Consider the following 20013-nt stretch of genomic DNA (forward strand, 5'->3'; position numbering starts at 1 on the left):
TTAAAGGGAATTAGATAGATTTCCTTTTTATGTATTTTAACATTTACAAATCTCATATCTCTCTCTGGGAATATGATGAAATTTACTGAAAATCAATTAAACTTCATCAAAACTCATAAATTTATAATATTCAAATTCTTCCATAAAATAAATTAGGGTAAATTACAAAAAATTATCTCAACTATTGGTCACACGACACTATTATACCTTATGTTTTAAAATTGACAATGTCATACCTCATATTTAGAATTTGGTCAAATGTTATACCTTTCGTTAGCTTGGCGTGAATTTCTCAGTTAAATACTGACGTGGCTTGATTAGGAGCCCACTTTCTATTAAAAGATATTTAAAAATATATTTTTTGTTTTTAATAATATTTTATTAATTTTTTAACTTTTATTTATTATTTTAATAATTAAAAAATATTAAATATTTTTTTGTTTTTAATAATATTTTAATAATTTTGTAATGGAAAGTGGATTCCAAATCAAACCAAGTCAGCATTTAATATTAGACCAAATTTTAAAAATGAGGTATAATAATGTCGTGACATTTATAATTGAAGTAGTTTTTTATCTTTACCCAACAAATTAATTAAAAATCCAAAAGAACCTTCGACAGTTACTTGTATCATGGACAGTTAGGCCTGGACCGTCCGTGGCTGTCCTCCACGTGTTCCACCTGTTAGGGCCGCGTATTTTTTAGTGGAAGTACAAATACATGAGACGCCACGTGGCACTCTCGAAGACGCTTTTACGGTATTTGCAAAAAATTGATTCTTCTGTCTTGGCTATGTCTCTTCTTTTCTCTCTCCCATTGATTGAAAATTGCCTGAAACATTATCTAGGGTTTCTTTTCGAGGTTTCGCCTTTTCTTCTCTCTTTATTTATTTTTTTCTATTTTTGTAAATTTTTGTTCGTGGATTTTTGTACTGTTGGAGACTGGAGTTTCTTTGAAGTCGAAGCAAAAGCGCGGCAATTAATGGCGTGCGAGTCTTAATTCCCACTTTGCCCTCGGAATTCCGGTTGATTAATTCGCTTCGATCACTTGGAGTTCTGTGCGAATTACTCGAATTGTTGATTCAGGTACTCGAATTTCCAGTTTTTTTATTTCTTGGATTTAGATTCTACTTTGTTTTGGATTTTCGAAGACTCTGAATCGCTCATCTAATTCTTAATTACTGATTATTTGTGATGAAATTTGATATATTGTTTCGAATTATTTGAGTTGAAGCAATGTGAATAAATTTGGTTTTGTACGAGTGAGAATTGAAGTTGAATTTTGGAAATTTTGGAATTTGGGATATCAATAATTGAATGATGGCGTATGGAATTTTATTTATTTATTCTGAGTTGTGTTCGAAATTTCGAATTCTTAGGCAGATCGACGGATAAGTATTGCAGCAGCTGATTTGTGTGTGTTCGGAACTTCGGATTACTGGTTGTGTTCGGCTTATGGTGTAATCGGGTGTCTCGAATTCCCTTTCTTGGGTGATGAGATACTTTGAAGATTGTAGATTTAGTGGATAGAGATGAATCTTGCAGCTCTTTTGACTTCTGCGGGGATTAATATAGCTGTGTGCGTGATACTCTTTTCGCTGTATTCTATATTGAGGAAACAACCGTGCAATGTGAATGTCTACTTTGGACGAACGGTTTTGATAACCAAAAGAAGAAGTGATCCTTTCTGCTTGGAAAGGTTTGTACCTTCTGCTAGTTGGCTAGTGAAGGCATGGAGAACAAGAGAAGAAGATTTATTGGCTGTTGGTGGCTTGGATTCAGTGGTTTTTATCAGGATGGTTATTTTTAGGTAATTAAACCCTGCCTAGATCTTTATGGTTTATGCCTGCAGAATAATAGTTTATACCTAATGTTTTTTTTTTTTAATAAGTTCAGTGCAACCTAATATTATTTTTTTTCTATTTACAGTCTTCGAATCTTTTCCATTGCTGCTGTCATATGCGTCTTTATAGTACTTCCGGTGAATTATCATGGGCAAACCAAAAATCACCCAGGAATCCCTGAAGAATCCTTGGAAGTCTTTACCATCTTGAACGTTCAAGAAGGTTCAAAGTGGTACGAGACATATATTCTTGATTATTGAAACAATTATTAAAAATTGTATCTTTTATGCACCTTTTATTTTGTTTTCTCTCAATCTTTATGAAGTTTAAATTCTGATTTAACTTTTTATGGTTATGTACACCAGGGAACTAATTTCTAATTGGTCATTTGCTTTCTGTTTTAATTCATGTCAGGCTCTGGACCCATTGTCTCGCATTGTACATTATCACTGCTTCAGCTTGTATTCTCCTATACTTTGTAAGGATTTAAAACCCATCCTCTTGTACAATATTGTATATATATTGTAAAAAGTTCTTATTCATGCTTTTTAGTTCATACATATATAAACATCCTAAGACATTGGTTTGGTGTATCTGTTGTGGTTCTTCTGTAGGAATATAAGCACATCACTAGACTGAGGCTGGCATATATTACTGGATCTTCTTTAAGTCCAAGTCATTTTACACTTGTTGTTCGTGCTATTCCATGGTCACCAGAAGAATCATATAGTGATTCAGTAAGAAAATTCTTCACAAAATATCACGCATCAAGCTACTTGTCACACCAAATGGTGTATCGAGTTGGTAAAGTTCAGAAACTGATGGTATGTATGTGGCTTGAATTATTTCAGCTGTTTCCTGAGCCACATTGTTTTATTATTGGCTTATATTGTTATAACTGCTAGCATGAGTTTCACTTAGACCAATATGTGGTTTACGATAACTATATAAACTATATGCTGGGTTTTTTTTGCGAATTGAATATAGGATCGCTGGGTTTTTCTTCCACTCATATGCATCTGTTCAATTATGTCTCATATATTCTTTAATGCAACTTTATGAAAAATCAAATTTTGCAGAGCAATGCAGGGAGGATGTGCAAAATTCTTAAGGATGTTTCTGTGGAACAGACTCATACACCAGATTTATTTCATTGTGGTATGTGTGGAGGAGCTACTGATTCTTTTAAGATACTCGCGACCGATTCAGAGAGTGTTAAAGGGAAGTCATCCCTTATCGACAATAGTTTGGGTGGAAGAAAAAAGGTCATACAAGCTCTGGCCCCAATTAATTTAATTTGCTCTGGTTTTCATCATTATTCACATTCAACTAGTGATTATGTATGCCTTGACTCTTTGCATCTGATTTGGTTCTTTAAGAATGGTTTTCTGACTATGGAGTTCTTGAAAATTATGTACATATCAGTCCTAGAATAATATTGTGTTCCTGTAAGTGTTCTTAGTATCACCATGTATTCTTGCTTCAGTAGGCTCTAGTTCTTGTTAGACAGTTGGCCAGGTATTATTGTGGCGGTTATAACACCTTAAGCATCAATTTGGACTTGAATGTTTGGAAGCAGAATTGTGTTTGGCGTGATTAATTGTATAGGCTCTTTAGTTTTTATGTTGGATGTTTTCTTATTTAGTTACTATAGTTCAAATAAAATAAAAGTAGAAATAAAAGTTGTTCAATGTTAAAGTAATATCTATGTCTGTGTTTGTGTATGTATTTATGTAAGTTAATATGTTTATTTTATGATAAAAAAACATACATGCACACAAGTAAACATGCATATCCATTTTTCCCCCTAATTATTCCATTTATGTATAGGAAAGTACAAACCTTAATCTGCGGAGTAAGTAGCTAGTAAAACAGTCCGACATGGCAGTGTCATAGACATGAGGATGAATCTTGCGTACTGTCTATTCACCGTAACAAAATGAGTGACATTTTCATTTTGTGGTTCTATTAGTTTGACTTTGTTGTCATCATTTAGGTATAAATGTTTGTCTGAGTGAGTGTAAACTTCTGTGGAATTTTCAACATTGTAGCTTAAAATATATGTCTTACATACAGGTGTGTGCTGCTGCCTTTGTCTTTTTCAAAACTCGCTATGCTGCTGTTGTTACTTCAAAGGTTCTTCAGTCTTCAAATCCCATGCATTGGGTGACAGATATGGCTCCGGAACCAAATGATGTTTATTGGTCAAACCTTTGGATACCGTATGGACAACTGTGGATCCGGAAGATAGCTACACTTCTGGCTACTATTGCTTTTATGCTTGTGTTTCTTATTCCTGTCACATTTGTTCAGGGCATGACTGCACTAAAAATTCTAGAAAAGAAATTTCCAGCTTTGAAAGGATTGCTCAAAAAGTAAGTCAATTGACACAGATACATTCTCCTTGTTACCTTAATTTTTTTGTTATGCTGTTTATCATGGATACTAGACATGGACCAATTTTTTGTGTGTACGGGGATAAAGATTCGCAATGGATTTGACCCATTTGCATGGTTGCTTTGTGCGCATGTGCAGGAAATTTATGAGCCAGGTGATAACAGGGTACCTACCAAGTGTGGTTTTAATTCTGGCTTTTTACATAGTTCCACCAGTCATGATGCTGTTTTCAACAGTGGAGGGGTGGATCTCCCGCAGTCAGAGGAAAAAGAGTGCATGCTTCAAAGTCTTATACTTCACAATCTGGAATGTCTTTTTTGTTAATGTTTTTACCGGCTCTGTTATCAGCCAGTTGAGTGTATTTTCTAGTGTGAAAGACATACCCGGGCAACTTGCCAATGCAGTTCCAGCACAGGTGATATGCCTTGATCTTTAAATTTGTTTAGAAGATCAATAGTTTTATGTTCCAGGTCTATTTGGACTGTTCCATCACTTACATCTGCCCACTGTTTTTCCTGGTCAAGTTTGAAACGGGTTACTTTGCAAGTGTCCATTAGAAATTGTCATCTCATGTAAACTTTTTCAATCAATTTTAGTTCGAATTACAGATGGTCATAATGGTTAACAAAGTGACAGTTTTGTGACCGATAATTGTTTTGACTTTTCGAGACATTACATCAGTAATAAGATGCTTATAAAAGTAGAAGTTTTCCAGCCTTTTATATCTTGGAAAGTTTAAAGCTTTATTATTGTTTTTTTAATTATGATTGTGGTCTTGAAATTTCAGGCTAAGTTCTTCATGACTTATGTTTTATCATCTGGTTGGGCAAGCTTGGCATGTGAACTCATGCAAATTTATCCTCTTCTTTGCAACTATTTCCGACGGTTCATATTACTGAAAGAAGGGTATAATGACACCCTGTCATTTCCATATCATACAGAAATTCCTAGAGTCCTGCTGTTTGGGTTCATCGGCTTCACCTGTGCTATCTTGGTTCCCCTAATATTGCCATTCTTGCTGGTTTACTTTGTACTTGCTTACTTTATATATCGAAACCAGGTGAGGACTTCTCCTATCTATCATTCCTTTTTCTGTCAGGTCTCTTTTTAGGGAGAAGAACTACCCTGCAACGGGGATGCCACTGTAGCATCCCCGGTGTAGGTAAGTTCCTCTCACATTCCGGCCATCGCGTGTGGTTTTTACTCTCATTCTTTCTAGTCGTATTTAGTTGTTGTCCTCATTTCTTAGTTATTCTCTTTTCATATTTTTTTTGTTTTTTTGTTTGGGGGCATTCAAATAATCAATCTTTTGCTAAGCGTTACGATGCCTATTTCAGATTCTCAATGTGTATATAGCAGAATACGAAAGTGGGGGACAGTTTTGGCCTATGATTCACAATACAGTCATAGTTTCATTGCTTATCATGCAAATAATTGCTCTCGGTGTCTTTGGATTAAGAAGAACACCAATTGCGTCAGGTTTCACTATTCCACTGCTTATCTTCACTCTTTTGTTTAACGAGTACTGTCGACAGCAGTTTAAACCAGTGTTCAAGAACCACGTTGCAGAGGTAGTTATTGAAAATGAACTTATGTGAACTCTTGCGCGTGCATTTATGTGTTATTTGAGACCATGTTTCTCTACTCTTTCAAATTTTGATGAGTGGATTGTTTGCAGATTCTTATTGATATGGACCAAAAGGATGAGCAATCAGGGAGGATGGAAGAGGCTTATAAACAGCTGCATTCAGCTTATTGCCAGGCCCCATTAACTCCTGATGACTCGTGCAGTTCTGGAGGCTCAACTCGCCATGAGGGGGACATCGTTCCAGATCCAGAGAATGCAAAGCCACCAGGTTTGATTCATCCAGTACTTGCGAGGGTTCCTGTTCCTGTATGCGGCATCAATGATGTAATCGCTTGGTTCTTTGTGCTTTTCTCGTTTCAGGGGAGGAACCCAGTCAAATTAATCCGTCATGGAATGTCACCTTCGCCGGTGCAGAATCTAGGGAGATCTAAAGTGAGTTTTCTTCTGGGACGTAATTGACTTGTTCTTGTATGCATGTTCAAGTTTATGGTGCCGGCTGGAACGAGATTCCTGTATCTTAAGAAGCAGGTTCTCCTTCTGACTGGAAATACCATCGGAGCGTTGTACAGATACAAGTGATACAAGTAAAACATTTTACAAAATTCCGAGAGAATTCCCAATTTCTACAGTATGAGTGCAAAGCAACTCTATCTTGTGTACAGTTGTGATATGTGCAAAGCAAATAGTTTGTATTTTAAACCAAATGTTGTCGAAAACAGTTGAAAAGTTTTATGTAATGTTAATGCAAAGTTTCGTTATTTGATTCTCGAAGCAGATTTTGAATTGCATACATGAAATTAAGATTTCACATCCATGACCACTGAAGAATCGCGATTCTCGACATCATCTTCATCTGTTTCTGTTGAAAAAACCTCTCCACAACCACAAAACTTGCAGGAACCCGCCATTTGCAACGTGCAGAAGAAACACCCTTGCCTGCATTGGGAGACCAGCAGAGACAAACTTAACAGCAGCAAAAAAGCAGCTTATACCAAATAAGTGCCTTTCGATCTCATTGGTGGCATCTCCTCTGAGCAGGGAAGCAGTTGCGGCAATGCCTCTTCCAAAACATCAGTCAAGAAGCACCCAACAAACAGACCAAATGGTATCACCAATTCATAGTTTCTGGAGGTGGAAAATATGATGTCTGATAGGAAGCAGAGATGCCCAAAGTAACAAATTACCATATAAATGCTTTTTTCCCAAGCAAAAGCAGCTGCTCCAGCGCTGTATCTGCTGCTTTTTTCCATGGAAGCTCCTTCACTGGGGCAGGTACGGCTTCCCACAGCTTTCTCCTTCACAAAAGTGCTTTTGATTTGCAGCTTCTGCTTATTTTCTTTGTTGGGTTCTCCAAACTGTGCCGTGGATGAAACTGCTTTTACACAGCTTGGGTGGAAGCTGTTTCGAATTCGGCAGGGCTTCTGATTGAATAGGTTAATCTGAAACGAAGAAAAGAAGGAAAATTGGAAATAATCATAATTAATTAATCGAAAACCTGAAAATTTCAAAGTTTTAAGTAATTGGGAATTTGGGAGAGTGAAAGAGTGAAGAATGGTACCGGAAATTTGGGGGTTGCGGACGGCGGCGACAGAATTGACGCCGGAAACGCCATTGATGGTGTCTGGCTGGTCCTGTTTTATCGCCTGAGTTTTCTCCTCATTTTGTAGGGTTAATTTATCAGCTGGTGACAAATTGGGGATTCGAATTTCCCACTGTTGTCAACGTAAAGTTCACTAGATTTTTATTTTTCTAAAATATTAATGTGGGCCGGGTTGGTTAATGTATGAGGAGTTTGGACTCATTAAAAATGTACTGGGCCTTTCATATTCTTTTAATTTTGGACCGTATGTTTAATTCACTCAATCAGTAAACTTTAATATTATTTTTTCTATGGCCTCATATCAGAACGGACTTGATTGCCTAGGGCTCGTTCGACCTTGCTTTTATAATTTAAGGAGAATGTTTTATTTTTATTTTTTTAAGGAAAAATTTTAAAATATCATATGAATTTATACATAATTTTCAATTTGTTATATAAATTAAAATTTTCAACAATTTGTCATACTAACTTTCCAAAATCATTAATTTGTCATCTAACCCTGATAATTTTTCCATTCAATATAAGTTATGTGCGAAATGTGCCTCGCACATGACTTGTGTATAGGATTATTTGGGTCATTCTAACACTTCACTTTCCTTTTATTAAGTTGTATTTGACAAAAAAAAAAAAAAAACTCTAGGGTTTCTAAAGCCATAGAAGGGCATACTACTACTTTATACTTGTTCTCAGAGATTTTGTTCACACCGATCCCTGTGAATACCCTCGAACACAAAATTTAAGTGTTTGTACTAAGGAAAAGTTAAAAAAAAAAAAAAAGATGCTAAAATGATTGAAATAATCTTGAATACAAGTCATGTGCGAGGCACATGACTTATATTAGATGGAAAACATAACAAAGTTAGGGTGAGATGACAAATTAATGATTTTGGAAAGTTGATTTGACACATTGCTTAAAATTTTAGTTTATATGACAAATTGCTTAAAATTAGTTTATATGATAAATTAATAAATGCATACAAGTTCACATGACATTTCAAAAATTTTCTCTTTTTTTTTATTAAAGCTCTAAGGGCGCGTTTGTTTGGTCTTGTTAAGTTTAATTGGAATAGACTAGCTTACTAGTTCGTGTTAGCAGGGACTTACTTTAAAGGGATTAAGTCAGACTCGTGCCGACTAAATCCTTGGCTATGTAGTCTTAGCGAGTCCACCCCCTGCGCGAATGGAGAGGATTGCTAATCTCGTCTCTAACATATGCTTTGCTTTGCCTCAAACTCGTCTTAGTTTGCTTTGCATCGTCCTCGTAGCCGATGGGCTCTGTCTTAACCCATATCCCCAAAAGACGAGATCTTTGTGAACCCAATGGTTGGTGTGGAACGCGACAAGGAGAAGTAAAGTAAATAAATAACAAAAAGGGAACTGTGGATTCTTGCACAGTACATTTTCATGTATGTTATGGCTTAAGTCCTTCCAGTAGTATAGGCCATTTGTCCTACTTTCCTCCACATTTTATCAAGTAATGGCCGGTTTGATTCCAGAATTGAATAAATCGGCAGATGAGAATATTTGTCCATCTGTAATGGGAATTACATTAGTAGGAATATAAGCCGAAACATCATAAAGAGATTCGTTGTTCCTGATCTTGCTTCACCTTAATTGTTATTTGAACAAGTAAATGTTATGTCTTGGTCCAAATGGAGATAGCATTTTCTCCGCCGATTCCTTCTAGCTAGTCGAGCCCTTCGGTCTGTCATTATACCTCGAGAAGTAGAAAGAGCTTGAGGAGGCTCATGAGCCACCCGGTGTGCTTGATATAACGATATGCAGATTTGCAGAGATCGATATCGAAATAGATTTGCAGAGATGGCCAAGTCGATTTGCAGGTGTTGGAGAAGTCGATTTATGAGGATGGCCAAGTCAATTTGCATGCGTTGGATTCGGGGTTTTTTGAAATGGAGGATTCTGAGTTTTTTTTTTTTTATTTATTTATTTATTGGATTTTAGGTTTTAATTTTTGAGTTATGGATACTGCACTAAAAGAGAAAGTTGGACGGGAGTAGAGGGAGAGGGAAGAGAAAGAGCATGAGAGAGTTTTCATGAAAAGGGAAGGAAAAAAAAAAGAAGTAAAAAAGAAAATTAATTATTTTTGTTATTTATATTATTCTACATTTTAGTACGCACTATAACACCAAATATTTTTTTTTAAGTAAGTTCAGCTTAATCTCTTAAATTAATCTAGTTTGAAATAGTCTGTTGCAATAAACACACTCTTATTACTTCATGAAATTGCTTCCACGACCCACATATATTTTCAAAATTTTATGTTAGAGGTAGTTAGGAGCACTTTGATTATCATGAATTGCTTTTAATCTTTTAAAAAACAATTATAAACAAGCTCTTAGAGCGATGATAAGGACAATAATTTATACGTTGCAAGTATCTAACAGTCATTAACAATAATTTATATGTATGCAAGTATCTAAAAGTCGTTAATTCAATTGAGTACCACAATAGCTAGCTAGACATCAACAATCCACAACAACCCATACCTGTTTAGACGATTATACTGGCACTACTCTATGATATAAAGAAGAAATTGATTGTGAAATAAAATTGTACGAAAATTAAAACAAAAACAACTAAAGTCTTACTTTTCGAGGATGAAGTACTTTTTCACTATCATTTTTTGGCAAAAAAAAAAAGTATTTATGGAAGACTAAATATTCAATAAGCACGTGTTAAATTTGCTTGCGTATGGCATTGGATAAAAGATATACAACCTAACATTTAGTTTTCATCAAACGCATAAGCATTAGCCAAGGCCAAAACCCTAGAGCAAAAATAATAAACGACAAACTGTCGCAACGCAACCAAATGAGCCAAATCAATCCGACAAGTGAACTGTATGTTAAAAAAACTATCATATGCTCTCCTTATCCTATTTCGAAACCCTAAACCAATCAAATTAGCACAACCCTAGGCGGCTCTATCTTAATTCTAATTCTAATTCTTCACCTCGTAACTGGTATATAATTTTGAATATCGCATGCAGAATCAGCACTCCAGCTCTGCAGTCTTTTTGCTATATTATTCTCTGATGAATTTCTTTTCATTTTTTAATACAAACCCTACAAACCCACTTTTTTTCTGGTCCAACAGCTGAACAACACGACAAACGTGCAAGAATTTTTCATGTTAGTGAGTGTCATTATCGTTTTATAATATTGAAAATTAATAAATATAATATTTCTTGCGGATTATTGTGAAGTAAGGATCAAATTTTTTGGATTTAAATATCTAAGGGAGGTTGATTCAGTTGATTAAATAATTAAAAAGCAGTGACACAAGTCGTCCTTTTGCTCTTGTCACTTCTAGGCCTCATTCACGTATTCATAAGTTAATATGTTTAATTAATTTTTCTTGTGTTTATTATCGTCACCAAGTTGACGGGAATTTATATGGTAACCACAAGAAGTCAAATTTTGAGATGTTGGTTTTTCTTTGAGGACTTTTCTGTTCTGTTTCTTCTTTGTTTGGGATATTCCTTTTAACTTTACAGAAAGAAATTAGATGAATAACTAGCGATTATTTTAAATTCGTATTAGCCCTCAGATCTGTTAATGTCTCCTTAATTTGCTTGCTGGAGTTTATGTATGTCCGCTTTATGTATGCTTATAATTCTAGTATACTATACTGAAAGCCAGAGAGACTGTATATCTTATGGGATATGTTTTACCTAGATCAGATATCCCACTTACGAGCTTACATTATTCCAAAAAATTAATTAATTAATAGCTCATTATTTTATATTTTTCTTTTTCTTTTTTCATAAAAAAAAAATTGTATGGTACTAGCTAGAACACAACTATGCAGTATAATTTTTCACATGTTATAATATGAGTTGAACGACTTATTTATTTATTCTTTATGATATAATACTCGTGTTCGAGAAATATATGAATTGGTTACCTTTTAAAACCGTAATGTTTTCATGATTGAGCTCATGATAATTAAGCAAATAGATGAATATGCTAGTGGAATCAACTTAAGTAAGAAGATTTTTTTAACTTTGAGTTCAATAGTTGGTCCAGATGATGGGGCCAACTAATTTGAATCGCTAGCTTGAAGAGGCAACTATACTACCAATTTCAAAATATGTCAACCGATTCTAACAAATCGTGACCATGGCTTACCAAACATTAATGCAAAATTTGCAATGTCAACAGAAAGTAAATATTGTAATCCAAAAATTGCAGTTTACAACTGTAATCGACTTTTGCACTTGTAGCAGTCAGCGAAGACCTAAGAGATAATTTGAGTCCAGATGACAATGTATTTCTTTGACCTTCCGGACCAAAGCTACAAATAACTACATAATTAAGTAATCTGGAGGCCATTTCAATTATGTTGGGCTATAGCTAGCTAGATGTTGTTTGACTTAAGATTCGAATATGGTCGATTGTCTTCGTGATTAGGGTATTTGTATTATTTTTAGTGCATTCAAGTTTGAATCCTCCCTCATTCTTTTAGTTGTGGTTTACATTAGAATTATCAATTGTAATGAAAAAGAGACTACTTATTAATGGAATACACATAATGTGTAGGTTTCATCTAGTAATAATTATGATTATGAAAAAAAACCCTAGGGACCTAGGGTTAGATTCCTAATTGTTGGAAAAAGAAAAGCAAAAGAAAAAAGTGGATTTGGAAAGTAGAAAGGAAGAGCTTGTTAGTTAACAAGAGAAGCTGGAAGCAATAAATAATTGTGGTAGTTAAACAATAAGCTAATGATCGAAGACCAAAATTAAGCAACTTACTCTGCTAATTAACATCGGCCTGCTGTATTGATCTAGAAGAAATTACTGTTAATTGATATTGATTGAATTTAATTAAAGCATGTTCATTTGACATCCATTACTCCAAGCACATGCAACTCTTTTGACTGGTGAATTGATAGTTATTGCATACCATATATGATTGGAGCTTGTTACGCAACAATCGATATCAAGAGCTTGATTTACAGTACTCAAAAAAGACCAAGTCATATATGAGCCTTTGTTATTTTCATCCTCTTTTATATAACCTACATGTAAATATGCACATATATCAGATTATGTGGAATTTTAAAGCTTACTCAGAAGTTCCTTTATTTTCTTCATTTCTGTGGAATTTTTATGGTTACGCAGGAGGGTTTCGAACCCTATATCTCTAGCTTATTCATACTCATTACCCTACCCACCCATACCATTAACTCTAGTATAAACTCAGTAAAAATAATACTCAAAACACCAATGGCATTGCTTTGCCTATAGCTAGCAATATAACAAAAACTTTGAATCAGTTATCTCTGGAAGTGTGGATGTATTGATAGGTGCAGATGAATTGTTCTTCTGTTATTATTATTTTTTTTTTTCTGAAGAAGATGCATTGTTCTCTAGATCTCAGTCAACATTGTTGGCTATACATTTTGTGTATATATCTAGTTAAGGTTGAGTATTGCATGCACCTATATACACTAATAAATACTGAATAGGGTTTACTACTTCGTCAATATTCAAATGTAACAAAAAAATTGCTTAATCAGAAATAGAAATTCAAACAAGAATATATATGCAATTATGTACACATCTAGATGATGTGAATCATCAACTAGGTCAAAAGCTAAACCAAATGTTTTGTGTGGTCAGACTTAAAATGTTTTGTGTGTTCAGACTTCAGAGAGAGGGGGAGAGAGAGAGAGAGAGAGAGAGAGAGAGAGAGAGAGAGAGAGAGAGAGAGAGAGAGGGGATGATCCATGCATGTATTCAAATAGAAAGTCTTACAAACTGAAGCACCATACCTTACGAGTATTAATTACTAAATTTTTTTATAATACTTGAAAGTTAAAACTGTTATATAACAGTAATAAAGCTGACAGTCTTAAAAGTTTAAATCATACAAAAAGTATGAAGGTCTGAAAGACATATTATTCTTACAAAGCATGTGTGTCATTCAGAACTGATTAGTGTTCAAAACTCTCTCTCTCTTCCCAAACTGAAGACATTAGTTTTCGAGCCTTACTACCTTGATTTCATAATCCTGGAATGCTTATTCATAAAACTTGTTCCAAGAAACTGCTTTCCTATCTTGGTTTCCAGTGAACATGCATTTTTACCAACATATATAAGTATAAATTAATAACCACGCTGGCAAGTGGCAACAAATACATACCCTTTTCCCCTATTCGTAAATTTCTTTGAAGAAATGCTGATCTCCACCATCTAAAATCAACTGGAACAACACACTGAAACATGCATGTTCTTTCAGTCAGAGAAAAAGCTTCACAGTACTTGACAAATCAAATTTGCCCCTAGTAGCTAGTAGGGCTTCAAACTCTGCTAATTATACACCAACGAAGAAATTCAGTCTGAAAATTAACAGAATATAGAAGAAGAAAGAAACAAACATATCATTTAATGAGTTCATTATTAGGGTTTCCCTATTTGGCGCAAAACATCACCGATCCCCCTATTGCTACCAAATATTAACATAACATTAATTGCATGTACACGATGATCATCTTATAATGGGGCCCCAGGGTAACTACTCATCAACTGGTCGTTGGCGAAAGCACATTCTTGGACGGGTGCGGCCGGCATCAGTCGGTCCATGCCGGCATTATAGTCGTCTGAGGAGGAGGCCACAGGAGGACATCCCAGCATCTCACCCCACCCAATACTTTCTCCATAACTACTAATAATTCTATTATTCATAATCATCATCTCATCGCCATACAAGAACTCCATCCCATCAAATCTCTGTTGGTTGTCAGTGTTGTTGTTGTTGTACACCGCCATGTCCTTTAGATGATCAGTCACATAATTACCACCTTGCCCTTGAAACATATTATGCATTATACCATTACCAGCTCCATCAATATTATCCGTGTTGACCATGTAATGTGTTTGTGCAAATTGATGAGGGCTAATGACATCAATGTTGCTTAAGGCCACAGGAGCAGAAGAATTGTTGAGAGCATGAATCCCATGTCGAGGAACTAATAGACTTTGCATGTTCTTTCCAGAATAGTGCTCATCCATTTGATGAGTAGGAGTAACAGCAGTAGCGGCATAGGGAATGTTATTATTATCATCAAGAACTTGATAGGTTGGTTGAATATCGGTGGAGCTATCTTGGGTAGCTTGATTAGTATCATGATTATGATTAATATCAGAACTAAACCTCCCTCCAAGCTTGATGAGCAACTTTCTGATAGAAGCATGGTCATTAAAGCAAGGCTGTTGTTGTTGTTGTGGTAGTACTGTGGGTGCTGCAAGCACTGGAAGCTCCGGCCAGTAAGAGTTTTGACCGTCTGCGGCCAGAATGGCAGAATGGGAGTTACTGTTTCCCCCAACAGCGCCTGACCTTTTGATGATGTCTTGTTTAACTAGGCCCGATTTACGAGCCAGCTGATGTTCTTTCCGCTGTCTACCAAGAAGCTTTTTCTTCAGCCTTGTGTTCCAGTAGTTCTTTATATCATTGTCAGTTCTTCCTGGCAGTTGTGCTGCAATTATAGACCACCTACATATACACATACATACATAATCTATACTTATGAAATAATCAAATAATTAATTACCCTAGCTAGGAACTAAATTACACTAATTTACATGTAGATGTGTAATTGATATTGTGGTTATATTTATATATGCTTTTTTTCATTTTATAAAAGCGATATTCAACGCTAAATTCATGTATGTGTCTACCTGCTCCCAATACTTATGTAGAGGCTGCAAATTATGTTGTCTTCTTCTTCAGAAAACCCTCCATGCTTGATATTTGGGCGGAGATAATTTAACCATCTAAGCCGGCAGCTCTTCCCACACCTCTTAAGCCCTAAATCATCCATCAGAGAATTAAATCAGCAAAAACCTAATTCCATCTAATTTATACAGCTGGTAACTTCTAACTAATTAATTTGATATAGATTAACCAGGACACTAATTTGAGGAAGAGGAAGACGAAGAAGGTTGAGATCTGCATACCGATCTTTTGTGGCAAAGCGATCCAGTTACCGCCGGTGCCATGTTGCTCGATGTAAGACTTGAGCTTGGCATCTTCTTCAGGTGACCATGGACCTCTCTTCACGTTGGCTTTATCACAGCAAGGAGCTCTCCCCATCTTTACTTTCTTGTTGGAATCTAATTGAGCTAAGATAGCTACCTTGATATACTATAGGATAAACAATATTCCACATTTATATAGTAATAGTAACAACTTTTTAGAGAGAGAAGTTTTTGAGAAATTTGTGTATCCGGAACACTGTCATGTATTGTTATTGGTTCTTTCACATTATAATATATGTATTTTTTTGTTAGTAAACTTTAAAAGTAACATGTATTAATCATATCCTCTATTCATATAATAATACATAAAATTATACATCACGTAACATGTGTTTCTGATACACATAAATTTTGAGAGAGAGAGAGAGAGAGTAAATTGATTAATTGTAAATTGTGATGAAAAGGGATAAGCATGGTTCCCGGAACGGGGCCAAGTGGAATTAAAAAAGGGTGTGGCTAAAAGAAGTGTGCTTCAATAGAAAATTGGAGGAAAATGAGTGTGCCAGAATGGAAGCAGGAATTTTCTTCTTGTCTTTCTTAGTCTGGAATCACCTTTTTTTTGTATGATCATCAGTTTGCTGATTTTCTTGGAACTACAATTCCAATAAGATCCTCACCGTCTAGTACTCCGGGACATATATACACACTAAGCACATATTATTATAATACGCCCATGTAGTTATATAGGACATATATTTTTTCTATTGAAATCTAATCTACGTATCATATCATTATACTCCTCAATAACTATTATACGTAAACTTTTAAACTGTGTGAATGTGTTTTATTATGGCGTTTTATCGTAGTGACAGAAAGTAATAATGTTTATGACCATGGTGTAGATTTGATCTCCATCGATTTTCCTATCCCTTAACAACAACTATTTAACCCACTAATGTTGTCGTTTGCTAAAAAAAAAAAAAGAGTATAAAAATGTAAATATATTTGGTCAATTAGCTAGACTACTATAGGTTTGAATCATTGGTTAGGGTAATTGTATGTGTGTGTGTGTGTATATATATGTATACATACATATGTATTCATATATATGGTCTAGTTCCTCCTTTGAATTTAGGGTTCAAGTGTTCGGTAAAGAGAGTAGGGTGTGATTTCAATAATACAGGCGTTTTAACCGTTAAAGTTGATTTCAAAACTTGTTAAATCTTTTATTTTCAATTACCATTCATCTTTCATATTATCGAAGCAAAATCCAAAAGAATAAATCACCGTACATAGTCATATGTGCACACGTAGCCATTTGAATTGGTAGTTTTTTTTCTCTCTTTTTTTTTTTTTTTTTGGGGCGGGGGGTGGGGCGGGCGCGCCGCAGTGAGAGAACTTCATGCATTGTCAAGTTTACCATCAATGTAGCATTCTATGTCATAATACAACGTCATGTGAAAATAAACTTACACTTATATTAACATCAGAAGTCAAAATTACGATATACTTTTACGATAAAAGTTATTCTTCTTCCTTTGGCATTGCAACTTCCATTTCCAGCAATAAAAGTCAGCCTTTAGGGTTACGTTTACCCAAAAAAGGTAAATAATTAAAAAAAAACTATATTTGAACCAACTAGCTTAGCTAGCTAGCAAATTTCTAGAAGCAAAATGAGAAACCGTTAGCAAAGATTGAAACTAAGTGGACATTAGGGTACATGATCCTTTTTGGTAGGTGACCAAATGACCAACAAGAGGAGAAGAATGCAAGACAAAGAGAAACCAATTTGATGACGTTGATGACTTATTTCGATCCCCAGGAATACGCATTGCATAGGGCGGCCTAGGTTAGGGCAGCCCTATATCCTAGAGGATATATGTATATATAAGCAAAGCATGATGAATCATATTCCAGCGGCCATGCATGCAGCTATATACGATAATATTACTTTCTTTAATATCCTCTTTGTGAGTTGGAGTTTCTCTTGCAAGCCCAAGATTAAGTCTCCCTCCTTAGAAGGGGGTTTGTGGACCAACTTACCCTTCTCAAAGGGCCAATATAATTAATGTTATTAGGGTTCAGACTTTTGCACAAGTTTGGTGAAATTACGTATTATTTGACTACAAGATACATGATAATGATTTTCCATTTGTTGTTTATTTTAACAATAAGACTTTTTAAGCTAGTCAAATTAATGGGGATTAAATTTGCAGGCTGTAATTAGTAATGACATACTCTCCAACAAAAATAAAAGTAATTAGACATACAAATTCCAAGTCAACTTATAGTATATGGCAAAATCACCTAAGAAATGCTATTCATACTTTCTCAAAAGTAAGTTCATATGTAAAATAAATTTCAGGGCAAAAATTGTTGAACATGAAAATTTTAGGGTACAAAATGCTCTTATTCTTTTCCATAAAATTATAATTATAAGAAATTAAACAAGATGCAATGTTGACTAAAAACTGGAAATGGGATTATACAAATAATATTTTATTTTAAACTAATTTAAATTGCAAGGGTAAGAATTCAAAATCATGTGAGCACATCCGCTCTAACTAACGTGACATGCAGAAATGAAACACTCTTAACTAAACAAATTACAAACCTAAAGATCCACAAGGATAAAAAAAAAATATCCCAGATCTTATTCCCTCATAAAACTACAAAAGATATAACTCAAAAAATTAAACATATTCCCCCAATTATATTATAAAGCAACTACTATAAGAGTTAATGAAAAGAGCAATATATACACATATTTTTACCTCTCACACACTCTTGTAAATTTTTTACCATTAATTTTTTTTAATTCATTTTGATCTAACGGTCAAAAATTAAAAAAATATATATAAAATGTAAATATGAACGTGAATAACATTTCTCTAGTTAATTAGCCAGTGTAACTGGAGGTCAAAGCAAACATCAAATTCAATGTATAATTAGAGTTGGTGGTGGTAGCTATAGGCGGAAAGTGTCAAATCTCTGGCGTCATTTGCTTGACCTCTCGTTCTCTTTCTCTCTCTCTCTCCCGGTTTTCTTATGTAATGATGTTAGTGCTTGACAGACCCGCAGCCATGCATAAAACCAAGGCAAAGAAGCTGTGTTCTCTCATCGGATTCTACATTATCAAGTCTATATATTAATTTGCACCAACTATTTACTTTGGGAAATATTTTCGCCACGTTCTCTCCATGCATTCTTCTTGCTTTTTCCGGTCTTAGAACTGATAAAAAAGAGACATAAATGCAGAATAAAAAGAACATAGTGTGAAAATCACTACCTTTTCGTATATCATTTAAACGTCTTTTTATATTTTCAATCTTGAACGGACCTACATGTTTTTGAGGTTGAACAATATATTAAGATAGTATTATTTTCTTGACAATTTCTCGTAGGTTCATATGTAAATTATATTCTTTACAGCTAACTCACCCCATCTTCCTTCTCCAGGCTTTACCTTATCTTTTCTCTGTTTTCGACAAGAGCAAAAAGTATTTATATTTTAATTTGGTGAACAGAAAAACAGGCACCATGGTCACCAAGTCAGCATAGCTGTATTTCCCACGCAACTTGAATCAAATTTCTTCTTTCTCGTTTCTGTTTTGTCAAAAGCACACCAACCTTCAAAGTTGTCAACCCCTTTTACACCACATATTACATGTTTGAATTTCGATCCCTTTTACACCATATATTACATGTTTGAATTTCGATCAAGTTACTATACGTCATGGGATAAATTGGTCATGTGAATAGCACATGAGAAAGAAAGAGTAATTCTTTAGTGTTACCTAATTAACATTATCATCTTATATCATAACATGTTTGAACGATGTGTAGATATATTAGAAATCTAAGATATAATACTATAATATAGATAAGTAAATATGTTATTATAATATAGATAATTTAGTAACACTGCATGACATGTAATGATCACATTGAAAAATCTCTTCGGTTGAAGACTTGAAGCCACCAGTTTTTGCATCATGCGGGAGAGTTCTGCAAACCTTTAATTTCTGGGTCAACATGGTGTAATTAGAATATAATTTTCCCGTTTGAGTAGGCGATTAGATGACCATTAATAAATGCATGGCTGCCTATGCTGATGCATGCATATTGCACTATGACCTTAGACGAAACATATGATGAAAGTTCATGTCCATGAACAAATGGCAATGACGACATTGCAGTCATATATGATCCCATTTGGAAACTCTGAAGGGTTCAGTTACAGGATAATCTGGATTATTTTTCACATTCAAAGTTGGCGACTCTCCCAGTTTCCTGACCAATGTTTCAAAATGGACGATATTATTATACAAAATTGATAATTAAGGGCCAATTTGATAACCATTTCGTTTTAGTTTATCTTTTGCACTTGAGAAATAAGAAAAGTATACGAGGGAGGAGGAGGGATGAAGAAAGAGGTGGTTCGGTGTGGGATCCTAAACCGAAAATAGTATCCCGAATCCAAAACCGAAAATTTTCAGGACGGGAATTTAAAAACCAATCCCAAACCGAAATTTAGGTATTCCCAATTTTCAGTATTTAGGGATGGTTCGGTATTCCCAAA

General features: G+C 34.8%; 2 protein-coding genes and 1 pseudogene across 6 annotated transcripts; 1 reads left to right on the plus strand and 2 right to left on the minus strand.

Annotated features, from left to right (window-relative positions):
- The first annotated feature begins 737 nt into the window (after window positions 1-737).
- LOC137744124 (hyperosmolality-gated Ca2+ permeable channel 2.1) lies at window positions 738-6591 on the plus strand. Of its 4 annotated transcripts, XM_068484000.2 has the most exons (12): window positions 744-1085; window positions 1379-1809; window positions 1929-2075; window positions 2258-2321; window positions 2458-2667; window positions 2923-3108; window positions 3920-4218; window positions 4379-4655; window positions 5028-5300; window positions 5578-5811; window positions 5919-6096; window positions 6189-6591. In XM_068484000.2, the coding sequence occupies exons 2-12, from the start codon at window positions 1532-1534 to the stop codon at window positions 6257-6259; spliced, it is 2217 nt and encodes a 738-aa protein (XP_068340101.1). In that variant the 5' UTR covers window positions 744-1085; window positions 1379-1531; the 3' UTR covers window positions 6260-6591. The 4 variants fall into 4 exon arrangements, with proteins under 4 accessions (XP_068340092.1, XP_068340101.1, XP_088542937.1 ...); XM_068483991.2 differs by having other exon boundaries at window positions 738-1085; window positions 5919-6591; XM_088686811.1 differs by lacking the exon at window positions 2458-2667 and having other exon boundaries at window positions 782-1085.
- Window positions 6535-7532, minus strand: LOC148690994 (uncharacterized; annotated as a pseudogene). Its single transcript, XR_015957235.1, has 2 exons — window positions 7387-7532; window positions 6535-7267 (listed from the first exon to the last, which is right to left on the minus strand). The product of XR_015957235.1 is annotated as an uncharacterized LOC148690994 (transcript).
- A 6276-nt stretch (window positions 7533-13808) lies between these two features.
- Window positions 13809-15604, minus strand: LOC137719903 (uncharacterized). Its single transcript, XM_068458893.2, has 3 exons — window positions 15411-15604; window positions 15132-15261; window positions 13809-14946 (listed from the first exon to the last, which is right to left on the minus strand). The coding sequence occupies exons 1-3, from the start codon at window positions 15544-15546 to the stop codon at window positions 13947-13949; spliced, it is 1266 nt and encodes a 421-aa protein (XP_068314994.1). The 5' UTR covers window positions 15547-15604; the 3' UTR covers window positions 13809-13946.
- Between the last annotated feature and the right edge of the window lie 4409 nt (window positions 15605-20013).

The sequence above is a fragment of the Pyrus communis genome, chromosome 15 (assembly GCF_041283825.1).
Source record: "Pyrus communis isolate YQ-2024b chromosome 15, ASM4128382v1, whole genome shotgun sequence".
NCBI lineage: Eukaryota > Viridiplantae > Streptophyta > Magnoliopsida > Rosales > Rosaceae > Pyrus > Pyrus communis.